General features: G+C 41.1%; 1 protein-coding gene across 10 annotated transcripts in view; it reads right to left on the reverse strand.

Moving 5' to 3' along the window:
• Positions 1-22,197, reverse strand: part of DNM3 (dynamin 3) — a 172,596-nt gene that overhangs the window by 57,895 nt on the left and 92,504 nt on the right. For all 10 annotated transcript variants that reach the window (XR_003572575.1, XR_003572574.1, XM_027895874.1 and 7 more), the window contains one exon: positions 8,508-8,617. Coding sequence is in view for 8 of the 10 variants with exons in the window: in XM_027895874.1 (XP_027751675.1) it covers positions 8,508-8,617 (110 nt within the window). In the remaining 2 variants the exon portion in view is untranslated. The remainder of the gene's footprint in view (positions 1-8,507; positions 8,618-22,197) is intronic.

Genomic DNA, 22,197 nt, shown 5'->3' on the forward strand with positions numbered 1-22,197 from the left:
AAAAAAAAAAAAAAAAAAAAAAAAAAAAAAAAAAAAAAAAAAAAAAAAAGAGAGAGAGAGAGGGAAGTATCATGAAATTGCCAGAAAAGAAAATGCTTTTAATTTATTGTTAGGAGAAGCTTGTACTGAGATAAGCTTTTTGGCTAAGTTACCAAAGCAGCTATAACTTTGAAAAAATAGGAAGCTGAAATGGTGAAATGGCACTCTCAGAAAAGATGACTAAAAATAACAATAGAGCAAATAAAGGCTGTAAAACACAGTGATAGGGAAGTTCCAAAAACACTTATCTGCAAGAGCAAAACAACATGACACCAGCTTGTAAAAACATTTTTTCAGGACTGTCATGTCATATATTAGACTTCTTGGCATTCTGTGACTCGCTACAACAAGCAAAGTTGCACGAGCAGGGGGTTTTAGGCAACCATTTGGTACTCAAGGAGCTGACAGTCCTGCATTCCTGCCGCTGCATCAGGACTTTCCTGGGTCTAGAGGCACCTCATGGCCAAGCAGTTGATGTCTCCAGCTCCCTAAGGCCCTTCCTCCTGTAGTGTCCAAGAGCTGCACCATTTTAGTGGAGTTAATTCTACTCCTCTGCCACTGACACGACTATCAGCAGATGAGATGAACTGAGGGGTCACTCCCAGGAATCCTGCAGTGAGGGATGCTTGCTTCCTAAGTAGTTCCTTTGCTACTAGACTTCCTCTGCCATTCTTTCTTCCAGAAAGAATGATAGGCACAGGAACTTTTCAAACAAACAAACAAACAAACAAAAAAAGAAACATCAAAGTAACTTCTGAAAAGGGTGTTACCAGCGGAATCTTACAAAAACACATTAATGTATTTTACTCAGTAGGAATCAACTGGTATCTCACGGAAAGTTGTAAAAACATTCTTGAAAATAATTCAGGTTTTCTGTTTTCTTCTCTTTTCCACTTCTTGAAATCACTGAAGCACAGAAACAGTTACTACTCAGTCCTCACCTACCTACTCCATATGGAAAACCGTGAAGTCACGTTCTCATTGTCATCTCTCCAGCAGCTAAATGGGATGTTACACATCAAAGAGAATGACAGAACACAGGATACCAGCAACCAAAGAGATGAGCTCTCAACAACACAAATCCTGTCGATATTTATAACCTAGGGGACTTCAGAAACCAAACAGATACAATAAATTGGAACACGCCTAGAAGCACCATTTGTGTGCAACATTTCCCTTCAATATTTAACATTTTTTAAAGGTGAACAGAGAAATGGGGCAACTGTGCAAAGTTAGGTGCATAAACCACATACACCTACTCTGCTTCCTCCTGTAGAGTCTCATCATTGTAATTTAAAATCAGGTATAATACATGAAAACATACCTATAGTGGCACTCCTGGAAACCAACATAATATTGCATTTTTCCAGAGCAAAAAATACCAAAGGTTACCATTTGTTATCTGCAGATTTCATTATAGTCTAGATAAACAAACCTCAACTTGCAACTGCATTCCAGAAAAAATACAACACAATTGCTTATGGAGATGAACTTTTTAGTTGGACTAAAAGCATCAATTCCAGAACGGTTCCACACTCAGGACGTGCCTTCTCCAGTCCAAGCCTGTTACTTCCAAGTCCAGCAGACCCCCAGCTGTAAATCTGCTTACCCTACAACTTCTTCACTTTATTATTACCTTGGTTTCCAGCAGACTGAATTCCTTTCCCCCACACGTTTCAGGACCTTACAGAAAGGACCTTGACATTGTCCATAGGTATTTCTTTAACTCCTCCTATCACAAAAGAATCCTAACAGGACAGGAATAAGGTCTTTGAAAGTGTACAAGAGGAAACAGAGAAATACCAGATAAGTTTGAAGACTGAGCCCAGCTGCAAGTTACTGTTCCACCAGTGCAGAAGCCTGGGCTGTCAGCACTGCCCAGGAAAGACCTGACTGCCTATAAACCAGCAGAACTACACGCTCCAGGAGCAGCGAGTGAGTAACACAACAGAAAATCACAAAGAGAGAACTTTTGAAATCAACATTAGAAATCTAGAACCAAATGCACATTGGCCCGATTTTATTCCATGAAAATCACAAAAAATCAATTCTTAGGTATTTCTTATTTGATTGAAATTGAAATAATACAGAATATGGGTTTCATAAATAGTCACCTGAAATGAAAAAGGGAAAAAAATAAAAGAATCCAGATACTCCAACTATCAGCAAAGATAAACTTAGATGAAACTTTATGTTCTCTACTTACTTAATCTGCAACTCCACTTTGCGCACTCTGCTTATTCAACCTTAGTCAAACCATTTTAGACACCTATAAATTCCCAATGGTTGGTTTGGATACACGTGCTATCTTTCAAATAGAAAAGATCTACCAGAAGCTCTGCAAATCATATACTTTGAAGAAACAAAAATGGCCATGTGCTGTGAGTTAACAGCAGTGACAAACATTTTCTATCAAGGCGTACCGTCTCAGATCGCTCCAGTGCGAACGCTAATTAAAATTAATTACATGTGTCTCTGAAGATCTTGTTTTCTTAATATCCCAAAAAGCCAAAGAGACAATCTCTAAGACAATGCTGTGAAATTACCACGTAAGGCTTTTGCCACCTGACTCACGTGAGCGCTCTCCCAAAAGCATAAGGATCTTTTCAAGTGCATGTGCCCAAAACACTCAATTTTAAGGTGAAAATGAACAGAAGATATGCTGATCAGTACATAGACAAACCTTGGCAAGTCCTACATGTAACCCAGTACAGAAATGCAGCCAAAACTAACATCCCATGGGCCAAAATCCGCAGTAGTAACAGTGACTGCCACTAAAATATTCCGTAACTCCCTGGAGAAGAAGGTTTGATGCCTTTCGTGGCGAGGACTGGAAACCTGTTTTGGAAGCTGCCTTGGGGCCACACAGACACAAAAGCTGCCCACAGCTGTCAGTCCCTCCTCCCCCAGGGAGGGAGCTCAGCTCCTGCTCCACTGCTGCCCTTTGCTGGATGGGGCAGTGTCATGCAAAGAACACTTGTCAATAATGGCAAAAAAGAAATAATCCAGAAAAAAAAAAAAAAGACCCAAACTTTTTGGGTCTTTTTTTTTTTTTTTTAAATGGAATGGACTTGGGGGATAAAGGCTAGCCATTCCTTGGGTTCGTATATTTTTCCTGTTCTTAAATATTGTACTCTCCAGTATCTCAGAAGTTTGTTTAGAAATGTTAGCGGGGGTTTTTTTTTCTGGATTAAATTTGTGGGGCTTTTTAATTAAACAGATTCTCTTTCTTCCATTTCGAACAGAGAGGGCTCTGAATAGCTTACAGTCCAGCTCTTCCTGGGGCTTAGCTTTCTGAGTAATTCAAAAACAGTAACTAAACATACATCTCATTTTAGGCTTTATCCTTTAGCCTGGCTTCTATCCAACACCTCCTCTGACCCGGTCTCCTTTCACTAGTTGCCTTTATTTTGGCTCTTGCCCAATTTCCCTTATATATGGATAGCAGTTAACCAGTTGCTGCCCATAACAAGAAATCCAGTATTTAAAGCTTTAGTGCATTTGGAGTTCCAGAGACAACGTGTGCTCCATCCCCTTCTGGAGCAACACTCGGCCAACAGCATGCACCCAAAACACCGCCCTCCCTTCCTCTTTGCAGACACTGGACTTTCCTGGGTCTATCAGACAGTTTCTTGTGCAATGTGATTCCTGACAGAGCGTACTCAGGAGTCAGTAGCTAAAACTCATCATCTGGCAGTTCTGTTTTCAGTCCTATTGTGTGCCCTCGGAACTGCCTTTTGCTCACTCTCCTCTGGACATTCAGCACATTAAGGATGTGTTTCTACACCAGCCCCAGACAGTCAGCTCTCGAGCAGGGGTGGGTGGTTTTGTCCCACTGCTTCATGATTCCCGAGGGGCATTCAGCTCTCAGGAAGCCACTCCTGTGAGGGCAGAAGGGAACAGTTCCATGCTTGGCATTTGCTCCTCACACCCTCCTGCCACACAGGCAGAGAAAACAACACCTTTACTCCGTTTCATCTGAATCCTGGCTGGGCAGGAAAGTAAAAGATAGGGAGAACTGGGGGGATCTTCCTCTGCAAGGAAGGGTGAATTTCACACGCTTGTTCCACTTGTTTGGCTCTAAGGGAAGGAACGAGTCTGAAGAGGAACACAGAAAGATCAGGGACTCTCCACCAGGTGACTCTATGGTTGCTACTCCCAGGATTGGTAAGAAAAGCTTGAAAATTCACCAACTCGACAAACTCTTCAGCCAACTACCACTTATAACTACAAAAATCTTTACCTAGTAGAACCTCTTCTCCCATAAAAGAGAAAGAATTCATCTCTCCAGAGCTGGAGAAGAGGTGGAAAGGAAGCTTTTTCTCTGCTTGTAGCAAATGAAGACAGTTTTGCTTTTTTTTACTCATCATCTTGGCTTTAACAGGGAAAGTAGTATTTGGATGGAGTGGTAATACAGTAATACAATTTATTAACAAATAAATCAGCATAAAAGCAGCTACTCTACTGCACCGACAAGAGATTTCTTTAAAGAAAGCAAGAATCTGGAAAAATAGTGCCATGTGGATCCTGTGGTCAGCAGGGCAAGATCATAAGAATAAATGACTGCTTGCCCTCCCTAATTAGGGAGAGATGGAACGGGTGCACAGATCTTAAAGGGAGGAACATTTAAGACCCACAGTTCCTGTCCTGGGTTACAGTGCTCAGGTAACAGAAAAAGCCCCAGTCGGTGAATAATTTTTACAGGAAATACATGGGGAGTAGACAAAGCGTTTGGAATGAAATCCTATCAGGAAAGTAAAACTTTCTGGGGTGGGCAGAATTTGTTTTGTTCGTTCTTGAACTCTGCACAAGAGTCTTACACGCTCATCAAGGAGGACATCACAGCTTAACGTGCTGGCCCTGAGCAGAGGCACTGACAAAATCCTCCTCCATTTTTAGCTCTGCCTAAGAAAGTCCATCAGTGGCTACACCTACAAAACTGCACATCGTGTTCTCCAGCAGGAATGCAAACTTTTTTTTCCCCCTATAGTTTAATTATTTTCAAATACTTTTAATACGTTTGATCTCTTTTCTAGTCTAAAAAAAAACAACTTGCCAGCAGTTTACTGTGTAGAAGAAAAGATGGTTAACACAAAATAGCACTCACTTGCTTGACAGCTTCAAGTATAGACACACGCTGCTTGAACCCACAGCTCAACTTCAGTTGCTTAAAGGCAGACTCGTGTAGATGGACACGGCCAAAAATTACCCAGGAATCACAGGGCACTCAACTCTGCTTTACTTTGTTTTCATATCTAGTACTTCCAAGGTAAGTAAACTGGAGGAGCCCATCTGCAAAGGTCTTCCAGAGTGTCTACAAATTAAGTAGTAGCCTACTCAAAAACTTGAAACATATTACTTACTTTTGCTGAAAAACAAACCTCACCGCCCTGTTCTATAAGCAATGCTATATCTGTTTCAGGTTAAGAGTTCTCCTTTTCCCTCTCACTTTGTTTTGGTTTTTTTTAAGGTTTAATTAGAAAGTAACAGGAAAATAATTTAATTATTTCACAACACAGCCTTTTCATAAACACGCAATTATGTTCATTTCATGAGAATTTATCTTCACTGTGAAATCAATCGTCACAGTCTCCATTTACTCGACATTACCCGGTCACATTTGATTCCTGTCAGAGAACTGCTGACTTCTGCAGTAAATCAAAATGACAGATACTGTTAAGTTTCCCTCTGCATCTATCCCCCAGTCTCAGCTAACTCAAGATGGTTTTTCCTTCTATGCAGTGAAAGGAGCATTTTCCTGGTAACTATATTTTAGAGCTGGAAAGGTTTTCATAAATGGAAAAAATGCAGTGCATAATCCAGGAAACTATTGAAATGTACAGTATCAGAAACATATGGCTGGAGCAAATACCTATGCAGTGAGGGGCTGGGAATGAGAAAGAGAACAAGCTTATTAAAATTCTCCTCCTAAAGGGATTTTGCTTGGAAATTAAAATAACTCAATTGAACGCTAAGAAAGTTTGCACAGTCAAGGAGAAAAAAATGCTACAAATTATGGGGGGTGGGGGAGAGGGGAAGAGATACAGAATAATCTCCATGCTATCATGGAAGCTGGAACAGATGATTTTGCCTTTGTTCTTTAACGATCTACATCTTTAATAGCAAAATGGTTCCATAACCAGAACCCTCAGTGGGCAAACTTGAAAGCTGATTTCTTTCTCAGTTGCTAAGGTTTTTTTAATTAAAAAAAAAATAACCACTCCACCACCCCCCAACAAAAAAAAACCAACCAGAAAATAAATTACTTTTTTACATGAATTTTGAAAGGCAAACTACATTCACAACATGCCCCCATCAGAAACCAGGAATCAACAGGTTACCATAAAACAACACGACTCCTGATTTCAACACATCTTCATCGATTCCATGTTTCAGTTTCCCTAAGAATCTGAGATAGGGGACAGAGTCCCCACCCAGGTCACTCTACTTGAGAACCAATATTCCTGTTTCTACTGACATATCTACGAACTGAGGAGACAGTGGAAAGTGATACTAATCTGGTTTTGACCAATTTGTGCCAGCAGGCAGAGTTCTAGAAATATCAAAAACCAGCTGGTTTACAGTAACAGCAAAATTTGCTGTTGTAATTAGAATTCAATAAATATTTCTTCAAAAACAACTTCCACCTCCTTTAAAGCTGCAGGAGTGTCTCCATGAACTGCCTCTCCCGAGGCAAAGCTATTTTGTCATCATCCTGCTGTGCTGTCATGTCTTAACATGCCCAGGAAGATGTAAGGATGTTTTTAGAGCAGCTTGCAGAGGCTGCTACTGCAAGCCCAAAGGGGCAGGGTTATTACAGACATGGCAAACATTTTAGACATGTGATTTTGAAATCCTTGCTGTCCACTGCGTATAAAGATCAAGCCAAAATGTGAATGCCCAGCTATATAACACCCAAATCAATCCCAAACTTGCCAGTGGAAAGGCATGCTTCTCTTGGATTTTCACAGCAGTTCAGTGATCAATATTTAAGATAACAATAATACTCAAAGCCATTAGTCAAACCAAAGCAGAAACAGGGACCTAAGATTAACAAATTTCTCACGAAAGGAACTTAGTATGTGCAGCTGATATCAGGCCACCAGGACAGTTACCTTTCTTGACTGATGTGTGGGCAACATCAGGATGATTCACACAAATCTACAGCAGAATCATCAGAACTACATTCAACATGTATGTTTTCAAAAACATAACTTGTTTTTCTGAGCTTTTTTTCTGTGCTTCAGAATTGCAAGTGGTCAAGTGTTTGAAATCTTATTCCCAGCTCTATGTGTGTGACATACTGTCACAGGCCATCTCCCTGCAGACCATCTGGGCTGGTTGAGGTGTCAGCAGACACAGGCAGCGCCTCCATGGGGAGGTCAAAGTGAGACTCACATTGCACCCTCACGTTTCTGGGACCAGCAGAAACCCAACGGCCAAGAAATCCCGTGCTTTGCTTTTGCTTTGCAGGAGGGAGGGGCATTCCTTGTTCCTGAGAGTTCTGGCTGCTGTTTCTAGCCAGTCCGGAGCAACAACAGCTGGCTCTGCAGGGACATCCAGCCCTTGTCATCTTGAACACCTGAAGGTATTGCCAAGCTTTAGTGATGTGAGGGAGAAGCAGGTGTGAAGGGACTTAGCACAAGAGAAGAGGAAAACAAAAGACATTTTATCCCTGCTATCCCTCCAATTCACTTTACCTGTTCTCCTGAAAAAGAACTTAGAGAAACTGTCCCTTATCTGCTAGAATGCAATTCCACTGAACCAGCTGCACATGCAACTCTCCTCTTCAGTAAAACAAACAAAAAAAAAATTATAGGTCACTTGCATGTCTTTTGTCACATTTCCTTGCCTCATTTGTGCACAGCAATCTGAACTGGCTGTGAATGAGGAGCAGGCACCCACATGGCTCCTGCACTACTTAAATCAGAGGATGGAGTCTGAAAGGAAAAGTGTAGGGCAAAAACTACAAAGCCAAAGATTCTATTAACTGGAGAAGTGGAGGAATCTCATTCACTCTCCATTCAGCAGTGTTTAAACCCAAACAACCAATCAAGTGACTCCCAAGATAAAAGACAGGCAAGATTTTCCACTGGAGAAAGTGAAAAGCAACGATGCTTTTGTGATTTGCACCAGCTGAATCTGGTCACAAGGTACGGGAGTCATGAATGTTTTGGTAAGCCTAGGTGATTGCCAAAGAAAACAAAATAGGATCAGGAGATGATTATTCAGCCATACGGAAGAACCACATGACTCATCGTGGACTCGTTTCCCCCTGTGAGTGGCTCCGAGGACACCAACCTTTCATCCCACGGTTATGCAACAGCAAAGAAGCAGATAAATCAAGAATATCAAGATGCTCATGTATTCAGTATGGTAAAAATGCCAGAAATGCTCTTCTAGTTATTAAAATGCTCAGCTAGATAATAATTTCACAGAAGTATCTCCAGAATAGCCCATTTTCTCACCTCTGCTCCGTGTTAAACAATGCAAAGATGTGTTTGCTGGACATGAAGCTCTTCTCGACATCTCGCACTTTCAAGTTGTCCAAAGGAAGCATATATTTCTTCTCTTTCTCCTAGGAAAAAAAATAGATTAAAACAACATTATGTGAGAAGTCTCAAAAAAGCCTGATCTCAGCAAGCTCTGTTTAATTGGCAGTGACCCTGGTACATTTGCTATCATAAGAAAATACCCAAACTTTAAATGTCAGCTTATCTCTCATAGACATACCTGCAAGAGAAATGAATCCTTAATTTCAGTTCTGTTTCTTTCACTGACCCTTTTAAAACATTTCTTTATAAAAAAAATTCCACATCAAACACATAAGCATCTACATTTATTATTCTTCATTCCTCTGAATTCTAAAAAGGAAAGGGTCAGACTTAACTAAATGTGTCTGATCAATAAAAAACTCTTCTACTGTGCCTACGTAACAACTGGAGTAACCAGTAACATAAAATCAATCTTTACCTTGAATTACTATTATTAATTCTTTAGGGTGGCATTTGATGAGCCAACCAGTAAATTTTTGTTCCTCCACTGAAAAATACAAAAACCATATAAATCAAGCAAAATCATACCATTATCAAGGTTTTATACGTACTGCCTACAAACAAGATCAGACCCTAATCTAACCATCTTATTTCTCCAAACAGGAATGAACTACTGACTTCTGCTGTAGCCAACTCCTTGGGCAGTTTCATCACAACCCTCCTTTACAGCACAATCACTGTAATTTCACCTTTTTTAAGTTCCTTCCTTCCTGTCACTCCCAATTAAGGACTGGTAACACTCCTGAGCTAATGAATCACGTAGGAACAAAAAAGCCCTCAGATTATTAGCTGTTTCCATTATGGTAGACTTCCTTGAAGTCCTGGCACTGATGGATAAACCAAAGCAAACTCCCTTGTTTTGCTTTGCCAGCACACCTGATGCTAAATAGGAGTGATCCAAAGACAAGAGGGGTGAATTTGCACCCTCAGTACCCTCATTCTTGCCCATCACAGTAACACTGCAGACAGGGGTACAGTTCAACAGCTTTTAAAAGCCACCGAGGCTCTGTTAAGGCTGGTGCCATTACCACGGCAGTGATGGACTGGGGAGAGGCTTTATGCCCTGGAATTTGTGCAGTGGATACTAAATGGGGTTCCTATGAATTTGGCTACCCAATGACTCTACAGAATTTCAATAAATCACCAAAGCTGGAGACGTTTGGATCCCTTATCTGCCATGGTGAAGCAATGCTGACTCTTCCCTTCCCAGCCACCAGCAGAGCAAGCTGTAAATCCAACCCCACTGCCCTTGCTGGAGTACTCTGGACTGGGATATCCCTTTGGGGGGTTGGCTCAAGTAAGAACTTTGCATGGAATAATGGTTTATTGTCTGCCAGGAAACAGGACAAAGGGGCAAACCAAACAAGGATTTGTTCTTCTCAATGCACGTTTCCCAGAAGGAATCACCGGAGTCACTTGCAGTGCACGGAACTGGAAGGAGGCCTCACCAGGCTGTGTGTTCTGGGAGGGCAGATGCAATTCAGCTTGGCTAAGCTTCAGCAGATTGCAAAACCAAACTGGATGAGAAAGGCCTTAAGAGTGAAACTATAAAAATACAGTGACACGTCCAACAGCAGTTCACTTTCCTAGACAGCCTCGCACCAGGCCTCGGTAGAGGAAAAAGCATATTTCAAAAGCCTTCTGGAAAAGCATGGCTTCTACTTGGTTTTCTGAATCCCAAAGTTATCAAATTCAGGATATTAGACAAAAAGTATCTGACTGATTTGCAAAGTACCTCTGGCTCAGCCATCCTAGGAATTATTACCCACAGAAGTTATTACTTTACCCACATAGGTATATTCTTCACCCTCTCATCTAACCACAACTACCATGAAGGAGTCTAGTCCTGTGCCACTCTACAGCTGCTGCTCACAGTTCCCATCTATCATCTGCTCCAGGGAATATAAACTCTCTGAAGCTTGGGGGCTGTCCCTGAAAGGACAGTGCACTGTCACCCAGTCAGTGAGTATCACCACTGAGGGAAATAAAACTAAGCAAAGGAAACTCGTAACTTACCAATAAAAAATAAGACATAGTAAATGATGCTAAATAGAGAACTTGCAGATCAGATATTTATGAATGAAAATTAGAAGTACACTGCCTTCTAATACTGATTTTTATTGATAAGATCTGTTTTGCTGTCATAAATTTAAGTCCTAAATAGTGTTGATAGCATTTTAGCTTTGCTGCCTTGACAAATTGACGCACACTTGAAAAATACTCTAGTATATAAGTTCATATATTAAACTTTGTATTATAAGCAAATACGTTTTTTCAGTTGAAAGCTGGACTGCATGGCAATGTGAGTTACTTTGTATTCTATTCCAAAAATTTAAGACAGCTTATATACAAAAAAATATTTTTTGGATGGAAATATTCCATTTGGGCTGATTTATTCCATCATAACTAAAAAGAAAATAAATCTAGATAAGTTTAATTTTTTGCTTTAAAACTTAGCTCTCAGTATTACAGAATATGCTTATAATGATTTACTACTCAATTACAAAAAATTCAAGAAGTTTCTGATGAAGTGTTTGTTCTGACAGACATTATTTACTGGCAAGCCAAGCAATCCCAGATGAACAAAAATAGAAACCGATGAAAAAACTATACCAAGAATCTGATTGTCTAAACAAAAGTTCCACAAGCAGGAAAGTTATATAAATGTTTGATGCCAAACTGTGAGAAAGTGTTTCTTCTGCAGCCACCAGGAAAAAGGAAATGCCTACTGAAGGCTAAGAAGTGGTTGGTATTTATTTACATGGCCTCCTACCCACATGCTGAGACACGGCAGTTTCCAAGAAAGGGAAATCATAGGGTGCCTGTGCTGGAGGCAAACAGAGACAGCATGTCACATATGAGAGCTCAGAGCTAAATACTGCTTAATTCCAGGAGAAAGGGATCACTGTGACATGAAAGTGTGGCAGCAAAACTCACTGCCATTTTTTCGCCTCCCCCCGCTCAAAATGGGGTAAAGCATACGCAAATGGAGAACGAGCTAATTCAACAGCAGATGAGCCCAACAACATTTCAGCCTAAGCTCCATTAATATTCTGTTGTGGTAGAGCGAAAAAAGCTTCAGCCAGGACTATCTGTGCATGTTTCCCCTCCTGAGAAGCTGTCAGGGTAAGAAACCGGGAATGCACGAAGCCTGGGAGGAATGGGGCTAGGCACACTTCTAGGAGTGACTACATGCACATAACTGTGGGTCCAGTTTGTCCCCCTCAGCATTTGTTCTTTTTTATTTATAGATTTTTATTTTTATAATGGGGCAGAGAACTTAGGCGTGACACGAGGGGAAAAACCAGCACATGCTGATCCCACGTAGAGACTTCGCCTCTCTTTTTCCAGAGCAGAGGAGAAGAAGGAAAAAGTGGGAGGGCAGCATGGCCCATTCCTGTTCCTGTGACACGAAAAAAAAAATTCCCCATACTCCACCTTAGAAAAACAAACTAACCTGCTGGCCTGGGGAGCCTTCCCACCCTGGAGACGATGTTTTCACCACTCCTGGGCCTAAGTAGCACTCACATCCTTAATGGACTAGTTCTGTTCTCCGACAGGCAAGCAAGCTGCCAGGAGCTGACAGCATGATGTAAATATGCCATATTACAACTGCCCCTTCCTTCTGCAGTGTTTAAACGTACTAAAAATAAATACTCTCCAAGTCCAAAATGGCACAAGGGATACAAAAAATACAAGAGCAGCTCCCCTTCCCCCAGCAGGGTCTCAGCCAGCACTTCCAGGCTAATGAACTCCGTTGCATTTTCAGCCAGGGGCAGAAACGGCTTCAAAAAGTGTTCTCTGCTTTTGGAACTTTTAGGAACCTTGGACACAATGTCAGCTAACTGGATGATGAGGGGGAGAGATTACCTTTGCTTCAAAGAAAAGAGATAAAGTTAAATTACTTCAGCTCCTTCCAGTTATCAAAGGTGATTGTCATTTTTATGTGTCACTTCAGGATGGTCACAGTGCAGCACCAGCCACAGGACAGATTCTACTCCCCAGTAAAACAGCAGAAAAGTTCATGCAGGACAATTCAAACACACGATACTCAGACTCTGAAAGGCAGGTCTGAGCCTCAGTGTTGGTCTAATCACACTTCCAGTTACGTCAAGGAGAATCGGGCTGGTTTGCTCACCACTTTCTAACTTTTTAGAACACCAGCTTCCACGTGGAGGGTCATGACACCAACCCAAACCTGTCTATGCTGACTGGGGAGACCACAAGTTCAAAGAAATCAAGCTCCCAACTGGAAGAGGAAGCCATACTGGGATAGTTGGCACAAAGGCTAGTTTACAGCAGGGTTCATTCTCTGTATTGTTTGTACTGAAAGTACAAACGCCAAGAGTATTTACCGTGCACTGACAGCAAAGGCAGGTATCCACAAAAGGGCCTCTGCCATTAGTGTGAGGCATTAACGAGGCAAAAGAGGGAACTGCTTTGAAATAAAGCTTGGGAACAGCAGAGAAAAAAAAGGTTGGCATTTCTGCCTCTGAATTAGATTTCCAGACCAACTCTGTACTGCTCCCTGTATTTGTTTGCACATTCATAGATTGGGGCTAACACTTACCTGACAACACATTTTAGTGCCCTGACTGCAGGACACCTTAACGATGCAGGGCAGGTGTCCTGCAGTCAGGGCACTAAAATGTGTAGGTGGAACACCAAAGCCAAGCAACTATTTGGTAAAGCACTTAAGGCAGCAGAGGCAGAAAATAATCCCCTAATAAAGATATTCTCTAGTACTGTACTATATTATTTGGCCAGATCAGTACCTGCATTTTACAGAGGCACAGGGACCTGCTGAGACAGAGTGATCTACATTAAAGAAAGAAGAAGAAAAATAATAGGAAGTGTAAGGAAAATGGGGGCGGTCTGTGCCTGTTTACTCCCGAAAAGGAAAGGTTCAGACTTGTTTACGCCCAGGAGCTCTCACAGCCTACTCTGATGAAAGTGCAAACTTTTAACATGCCTCATAGCAACCTTTATATCAGTACCTTTAAATCAATACCCAAGAGCTAACCATGGAACTTTAAATATACCCAAGAGAATTTGACTGTGCTTCCACTTCAGTTTCTATTTCCCTCTCAGTTGAGAAAGCCACGCAGCATCTTCACAATGGTCTCTGCTTCACCACACTTGGCTTTAAAGCACACTCTGAAAAATGAAGCATGATATTCTCATACATTACTGCAAAGTTTTGAAGAAAAACAAAGAAAGTTATTCTATTTGAGACAACTTGGTGTGGGATTGAGGCCTGAACGTGCTCCTGGGTACAGCTGTAGAAAACATAACTCCAACGTGTCTATAAAATGAAGAAGGAGCTGCTTTAACAGGAAAACAATGAATACATAAATATTCTAATGTTTTTATGAAAAGCACAGCAAAAGAATACTTAATAAGTTGCAGATGAGAAGAACATGTTTCTTCCATCTATTCACCTCTCCCTTTAGTCTTCCACAGACAACTCCAAACTGAAAAACTCAAGGCAAAAATGTGACAGCGGCTCAGGATGATAAGCCAGCCTGTTACAAGAACAGAGCACGTGGCACAGAGCACAAATATCAAACCTTATATTCTTTCAGTGTTAAAAGTTGCTATCTTTTGCCATGGTTGAAATAATGAGTTTCTGATACAAATCAAAGCTCAAACTGTAGCTGAAAAAAAGAGAGATCTAATGACAAAATCAAGCTATTTCAGGTTTTAGTTATTCTCTTTCTGTATTTTGCATTTGTACTATCTTTTCCAGGTAACGACGCGCACTCCTGGCACTTGCAATTTTTTCCCAATCTTTTGGTATCTTTTTCCACAAAATATTATTAAAAAAAACGTAAGAGGCTTGTTATATCTCTGCTGTTTCTTCTGAATTCAACTAGGGGACTAAACCTGATGCTAATGTTGAATCAGTCCTTAGTCTGGTCTTATCATTCATTTCCCACCATGTTTATCTTTCATAAGAACCAGTATTACATTTGTCTCTGCACTTTCCTTCTGCCCAAACTTCTTCAGGAACAGAACCACAAGAGTTCACAACTCTATATTTGAAATACTTCATCCTTTCAAGAAATGACCACTGGTGTCTTTTGTGACAGGAGTTTACTCTCCTGCTACACTTAAAGACTTTGCAGAAGGACATCAGGTTATCTGTACATCCCTATTTTGCAGCACAGGTTTCCATCTGTAGTTGAGGGTTTCTAGGGAGCTGAAGTTGCTGCTTGCATTTCTGGAGCACACACCAGAGCAAAACCCCACAACCCACCTGCTCAGAGCTGCACAGCCCCAAATTCCTCCTTCTCCTTGCCTGGAGGAAAGGATGGGCACAGAAACCTTGCAGAGTGCTCACCAAGCTTGCCCTTGAGTGGGAGCTAAAAAATCTGCTGCACCAAGCAGTGCCCATGTTCCCTCAAGAACTGGGGTGGCTGAGGAGGCATTTCATTGCATTTGTGCAGAGCCTGAATGGTTGGACTAAATAAAATGAAAGAAATCCAGTAATTTCACTGGTACTCCCCGTGCCTTTACATAATCAGTCCATCAAACAGAAGGGTAACAGTTTCTGCAATATGTAACAAAACCAACGTGATTTAAGATTGCCCCTCGCCAAAAGAGGTGTTTATTATCACAAGTGAAGGGCTGGTCTTTCACCGGTCTGTGCTGTCAGTAAAAGGATCAATCTGAGAAAGAGCCTGATGAAGAGGAAATCTCTGTTTAGCTCCTATTAGTTAGGATCTTGAAAGGTCATTTTGAATTTGGGAAATCTTGTCTGGGAAAGAAGCCAGCAATTCCTCTGAACTGAAGTGGTGCTGGCATTTAAAACTGAGAGAAGGTCCCGACTGATGAACCAGTGACAGTCTGGAAAAATTCTGCTGGATGAGTATCCTTTGACCTTTTCATCCCTTGAAATGAAGCCTGCTTAGGACAGCTTGTTTTTCTCTACTGGTGCTCAAGTTCTTATTTTTTCCTCTTCACCTACTGCGGATCATCCAACAACCTCAGAGGTTTGTGGGAGCGATAGCAGAGGATGAAGGGCTTTGGTGCAGGATGTCTGTGCTGGCAGAGGGCACGGAGGGACAATGACACACCAGTGTCTGCAAGATCTGGATTTTTTCAGTTGTGTACAGCTCTTCATTCATGCAGTTTACAATTTTTGCTTATTACACATATACGTGTGTGTATAAAAATATTTATATATATATATAATGCACACACGCATATGTTTTAGTGGTGAGATTTTTTTTTATTTACAGAAAAAAAACATGGTTCTTAAAACCTATTCTCTTTGAATGGAAGTGTAGCTCAGATTGCAGTCTTGAGAAAGTGATGGTCTGGCTGGATGAATTTCTCCAGTTCTAACGATCTCTCTTGCATTAGGAATACTAAGATAATATGGAAAAAAACAGTAAGCTGAACTGTATTTTCAGCTTCCTGGATTCCGTTAAGTTGAACACAGAAAGAGAATTTGTCATTTAAAAGCTTCCTGAAATTCCTCGTTAGGTACATGGAGAAGATACACCTTTGGTGCAGCACCCTTGTTTTCTGCTGTTTCTTTTCTGCATTTCTTAAAACTCTCCTGCTTTTTGTTTGTGCATTTCAGTTTCTATCAAGTGAATCCTGGAAAAGCTCAAACTCCAGAAGCCACCAGATATCTTTCCTTGGGTACCAACTGAAGCATCTGGAGAGACACCACATCCTCGTGAGGAAGCAAAACCCTTTTTACTAAAATTCAAAGAATAAAATATGCAATTACAGAATTACGTCCAAAAACATTCAGCAGGATTTTCCTGAAGCGACACATCTGTCTCTGCAAGGCTCCTGAAGATGCACCATTAATGCACACACGCAAATTAATTCACGGCATTTATACTGCCCTGCTTGCTTGTTATCATGAAAAGCTTTCAGACAGTAATCAATTTTACTGTGGTGCAGATTACTGCAAAATGCATTAAGAAGTTCACGCCTGTGGCAATGGTCACTGCAAATATTTTGGAGAGTATCCCAGAAGTATAAGACTTTTTCCAGACATCCGAGAGAAACTCTGCTGTGACAGAGCTTCTGGTGTCAAGACTTCTCCCCTACCACCCCTCCTTTTTATATATTTTTTTTTTATAGCAGCATTTTTGAAAGGTACACTTCAGATTTTTTTCTTGCTTTTTTTTTTCTTTTTTTTTAATCAAGCCAAGATACTTGGATCATGGAAAACATTAGTTTCAGACAGTTGTCTCAGAAGTTATCTCCTTCCTTGCTCTACATAATATTTCCAGTTTCTTAACTTCACCAAAGAAAAACTGTTGAATTACAAGAAAAGAGCGAGAAAACCACCTGATTACTCTATCATAACAACATTTCTGGAGTTTTTAATAAAATAAGTAGCCCTGGGGACATTCCTGTATTAAATCCACAAAGAAACCTGAATACACCATAATCACAAAGTACTATTTCTACTTTATATCAAGAGCATTACCTTCAAATGTTAAGTGACCTAATGCCATCAAATCTTCAAGGGAAGGTTTTGAGATGTGTCTCAGAATTAAAAAAAGATATCCTAAAATAATTACAGTGACGTGTAGGAAAACCTGCAACCCTCTGTCCTTGGAAATTAAGAGCTATTAGATTGAAATCTCCCTAGAAATATTCATCAGGAGACTGTTTCCATGAAGCTGTCCCAGACTGAAACACTTCTTAAGCTCACAGCCAAAGCTGTTCCTCAAACTCACCTTAAATTGTCTCTATTCTGTAACTAAAGACAGAAGCTGCTTCTGAATGTACATCACCCACCTCAGCAGGCACAGGAACGTGAATGGGGATCGTAGATTTCATCAAAGCAAACTCTGAACAATAACTCAACTCAGAAAAAGGAACTTGACCACCGTGGGCACGGGAACGTGGAAAAAAAGGTTAGTAGAACATCCAAAAAAAAAAAGAAATTTTCCCTACGAACCAATCTAAACCTCCCCTAGTGCAACTTGAGGCCATTTACTCTTGTCCTGTCGCTTGTTACCTGGGAGAAGACACCATCCCCAGCTGGCTACAAGCTCCTGTCAGGGAATTGTAGAGAGTGATAAGATCTCCCCTGAGCCTCCTGTTCCCCAAGCTGAGCCCTCCCAGCTCCCTCAGCCACCCCTCACCACACTTACGCTCCAGACCCTTCTCCAGCTTTGTTGCCCTTCTCTGGACTTGCTCCAGCAAAGCTACTGTCATTAAAAAAAAGTGATTGCAGGGTGCCAGGCAGTGCCAATCTACTACTGACCCCTACCATTGACCAGGTCAATTATGGTAGTTTTCAATCTGCAGGTGCTGTGTATTAAATTAAACTGTCCAAGTGTTGCTCTCCCCCAAGCAGCTCTTTCCTGAGAACAGCACGTTGTTTGTGTACCACGAGGGATATCAGACCCACTGCTGATCATTGTGATTGCACTGCTCAGCTGTCCACTTGCAGTAGAACACAGAAAATAGAGGTCCTGTCCCAGCATCACCCACAGCAAACCCCTCAAACAGAGGGACAAACTCTACTGCCTTGGCCAAGAGCTCCCTCTAAATACACGGCAGGAGGTGAACTCAGATGTCAGCAGGAGGTACCACAGTTTGGGGGAGTTACAGCAGCACCTCTGGAAGGACAGAGACATCCTCAAACAGAAATAACCACGGACTGTTCAAGTGTTATCGCTGCCCTTTTGTGTGATGGCAGAACTTGATTAATTTAGTGACAGATCACCTCTGTGAGCTCCACACAAGCTCACCTCTGTGCCCTTGCTCAATCACAAGGACAGGATAACACCCCCATCACCAAAGCCTGAGAGACCGTCCCTCCTTGTCACTGCTGGCACGTGTCCCACAGGCTCAGAGCAGGCCATGCCCATACCAACAACAGATCAGCCAAAGCTGTGTTTGCAGCCAGCTAGAGGAGAACACATAGCTAAGGAACAGGCAGATTAAACACTTGGCAAGCATCAACTTCCAGCACATCTTCAGTCGTGTCGTATCAGCTTCCCCACATCTGAGGAGACAGCCAGAGGCTTCTGCTAAGAGGCAGATCGTGCGCTGTCACAGCCCAGAGTTGGGAACAAAGCTGGACTGCCATGGGGAGGGGTACCAGGGGCAGTGGGGTGCTCGAGGCAGAAGACAACATCTGTGATGCTTCTGGCTGCCAGATTAACTTCCAGCAAAGCAGCAACAAACTCCCAGTCAACCAGAGACTCTATCACCATCGCTGTGAGCAATGAGCACATCTCATCTCTCAGGAGTATCAGCACCTGGGAGGAGTAGGCATTTCCCTTACTTCTGCATGGTAAATGAGGTCTTCAGGAACTGCTAGATAAAGAATCTTGCAGATAGATTCTCTGGCTATCACAAAATAACAACCTTACTAATAATTCAAAAACATTTTTAATTGTTCTCCTACTTTTCTTCACATCTCTTCCAATCCAGACCAATGCCAAACCTTGTCTTTTCTTGCAATGACATTTAAAAATAAGTCATTTCTCCTCTGTATAAAATAACATCATCTTTAAAGAATTCCAGTTCTCCCATGTCTGGATTCCTGCAATCAAGTACTACTCTGATTCATACCTAACACCCTCTTTTATTCCGCGCTGTTTGCTTAGGGAGGGAAATACAGATTGAATACACCATTGTGTAGACTGGGAGTTGTGTTAAGATGACAAACACCTGCATTTACTTAATCATCTTTGTTAAGATACTGTCAGTTGGACTCCCCAAGAGCACAATTAGGGAAGGAGCTCTTTCCTAAAGAAAAAAACCCTCCAACTAATGATCAAAAGAGCTGTAAGAACTATCTTCATCATGCTCTAAAAATCTGCAATGTACAGCTTAGATAGCTATTGTTGGTGAAGTCATATTATGAAAATCAGACTTTTAAAGATTCAATAAACAAGGTGTAAATTTTTGCTCCAGCAGCACTGTCTATATGTGCTTCACCTCAGCTATTTCAAAAAACCTACAAAATGTACAATGGCTTAGAAAGGCTCCAGGAGTTTAGGAACTCTAAACAAACAGTGGTAATGCAAGAGGTAACGACATTATTGCAAACATAGAAGACAACAAAAAAGATGGACTGAACTCTGAAAGTTGAAACACCTGCAAAAACATTGAATTTCTATAGTATACAGTTGTACTGCAGACAGGAAAGATAAAAACTGCTGCTTCTCTGGAAGAAAGTGAAATATTTCCTAGGAAACACAGCACTTCCTCAATGTAAGTCTTGGTCAATGCTGACTCAAAATACTGGAGGCTATCAATTCACGGGCCCTAAACTTGCAGGACACTGTTATATTTGTAAAGAGTCACTCCAAAGTACGTACACTAACTCCACATAACACTGACATACGGCACTGAATTCCCAGACAGTCTGTCAAAGTTCTGGGCAGGAAACCAAATTCCATTTTTATTTTTTTTTCTTTAAACACTATGTCAAAACACTCCTATTACTCATTACTTGGGCTTTGAAAGATATCCTCCAATTACTCCTTAGTGTCATTAGCTTTTACAGATACTGCAACCAACAAGGAACTGCTGCTGAAAAAAACCTATTTACAACTGCTTTTGAACAGACGTACCGAGACCGTTCCAGTGCGAAAGAGGCACAGGGACAACAAAGATCCAAGCAAAAGGAGGATAACCAACTCACAAATGTACATACAAACTAAAATCCATAACAGTGAAACAAACTATCAAACCCCCAGCTGCCTCATTTTTCACAAATAAAGTCATTCCAGGATTGAGTCCGAAAACTGAATTCAGACAACTTAGCCTTACTGGTGTAAACCATCTTATGAGCTCTCAATGAGCTCATTTCACACACAGTTAATTCTATTATCAGAGATAATTTTTTAACATGTTCTAAAGTAATAAAGAACATTGTAGACAAACATTTTTTCCACTCATTTTGTTCTCGGGACAAAGATCAAAGCAGGGAGAGCAGCTTATTGCGAAGTTGTCCATGCATCACAATTTAAAAAATACAATATAAAACAAAGAAAACATTTCAGCTGGTTCCCCTCTACCCTCCAAAAGCCTCAACTGTATTGAAATAAAATAATGAAATAAAACATTCATTAAAAGTATTCTGAGTGTGCCCAAGAGCTATTGTAACATCACATTCAGCAATTTGATTTTCTGTAATCCAGTTTTTGCATTCACATTACTCAAGTTAAATGTATATTTTAATTATTGACTCCATTAATTTGTTTCGCTGAAATAACACTCTATGCTCCTCTGAGGACGTTCCCAAGGTTACAAAAACTAGATTGTCCAGCAGTTTGGATTTCTTTTAAATGTCTAATAATGTATTATACTGACAAAGCTTGAAATAATGAGGCTTTATACTAATACATTACCAAACGATATAATTACCAGTAATTCCCAGAAAAAAAACAACTACATGGCAATAGACAAGGCTAAACGTGTGTATATTTAAATAAAATACGTGACAGCACCAAAATTTACAGTTAAAAGAAATTCACATTCCCTAAAGGAAACAGAATCCCTCAAATACATTTCAGTCTGCCCTGAAACTGCACTTTAGAAACGGGAAGGGGGAGAACCTCCTTCAGACAGGGGAAAAACACAGTTTAGTCTAAGAACACAAAACTGGAGTTTAAAATCCAATCCATTTGGCAGCTGCAGAGAGCATTTACAGGTGAACCCAGAGTGCCCTTGTTTTTCTTGCACTCACTTTCATTTGTCCCTTCACCTCCCCCATCTCCTGCTAAAGACGTTTGGTGCGAGAAGTGTTTTTCAAGCTTGGAACCACAGAAATGGAAAGACAACTTTGGCCAGAGATTGTACCTGGGCAAAGAGCACTGACTACTCCTGGGGGCTTTTGCAGAGAAGGTCGCTGTTTGTAAAGGCACTGAAACTGCACAGTGCACTCGTACAAAACTGGCACTACCTCCTCTTAAAGGTAAGAGAAGATGTGAGCACAGTGACCTCTGATATTTTCTGCAGGCATAAACAAAATCCCACATCCTTTCAGGGCACTAGGACACAAAATCACCTTTAAGAGAAGCACATCATGGAATTTTTCTTTTCTCACTGATAAGGAGGAAAACTTTATATACAATAACAGGAATATGCCCCTTAATCTAAAATAATTATACTCTAATTACCGCTGGATTCTAAATTCTCTCAGCTTAAACAACACAACCAGAAAGACCTTCATTATGTCATTATTTGGATCATTTAGCACAAAAATTGACTCATATCAGGTGCTGAGTTTCATAAGAACACATTTCTAATTAATTTAAATTAGGCTGCAAGTGCTCAACTTACTCTGCAGTTTAAGAAAATCCTCACTGTCTGCACACACACTCCTGCCCCCACCCCCCAAAAAAGCACTTCTTCAAAAGAAAAAAATCTACCATAAAACAGTTTGGGTTGGAAAGCAGTTTAAAGCTCATCCATTCCAACGTGCCTTCCATGGGCAGGGACACCTTCGTCTAGCCCAGGTTTCTCCAAGCCCTGTTCAGCCTGGCCTTGGCCACTTCCAGGGATGGGGCATCCAGAGCTTCTCTGGGCAACCTGTGCCAGTGCCCCACTACCCTCACAGCCAAGAATTTCTTCCTAACATCTGATCTAAAACTACCCCCCT

The sequence above is a fragment of the Empidonax traillii genome, unplaced genomic scaffold (assembly GCF_003031625.1).
Source record: "Empidonax traillii isolate 1590-97213 ecotype Southwest subspecies unplaced genomic scaffold, ASM303162v1 scaffold474:size1423191, whole genome shotgun sequence".
NCBI classification, from domain to species: Eukaryota; Metazoa; Chordata; class Aves; order Passeriformes; family Tyrannidae; genus Empidonax; species Empidonax traillii.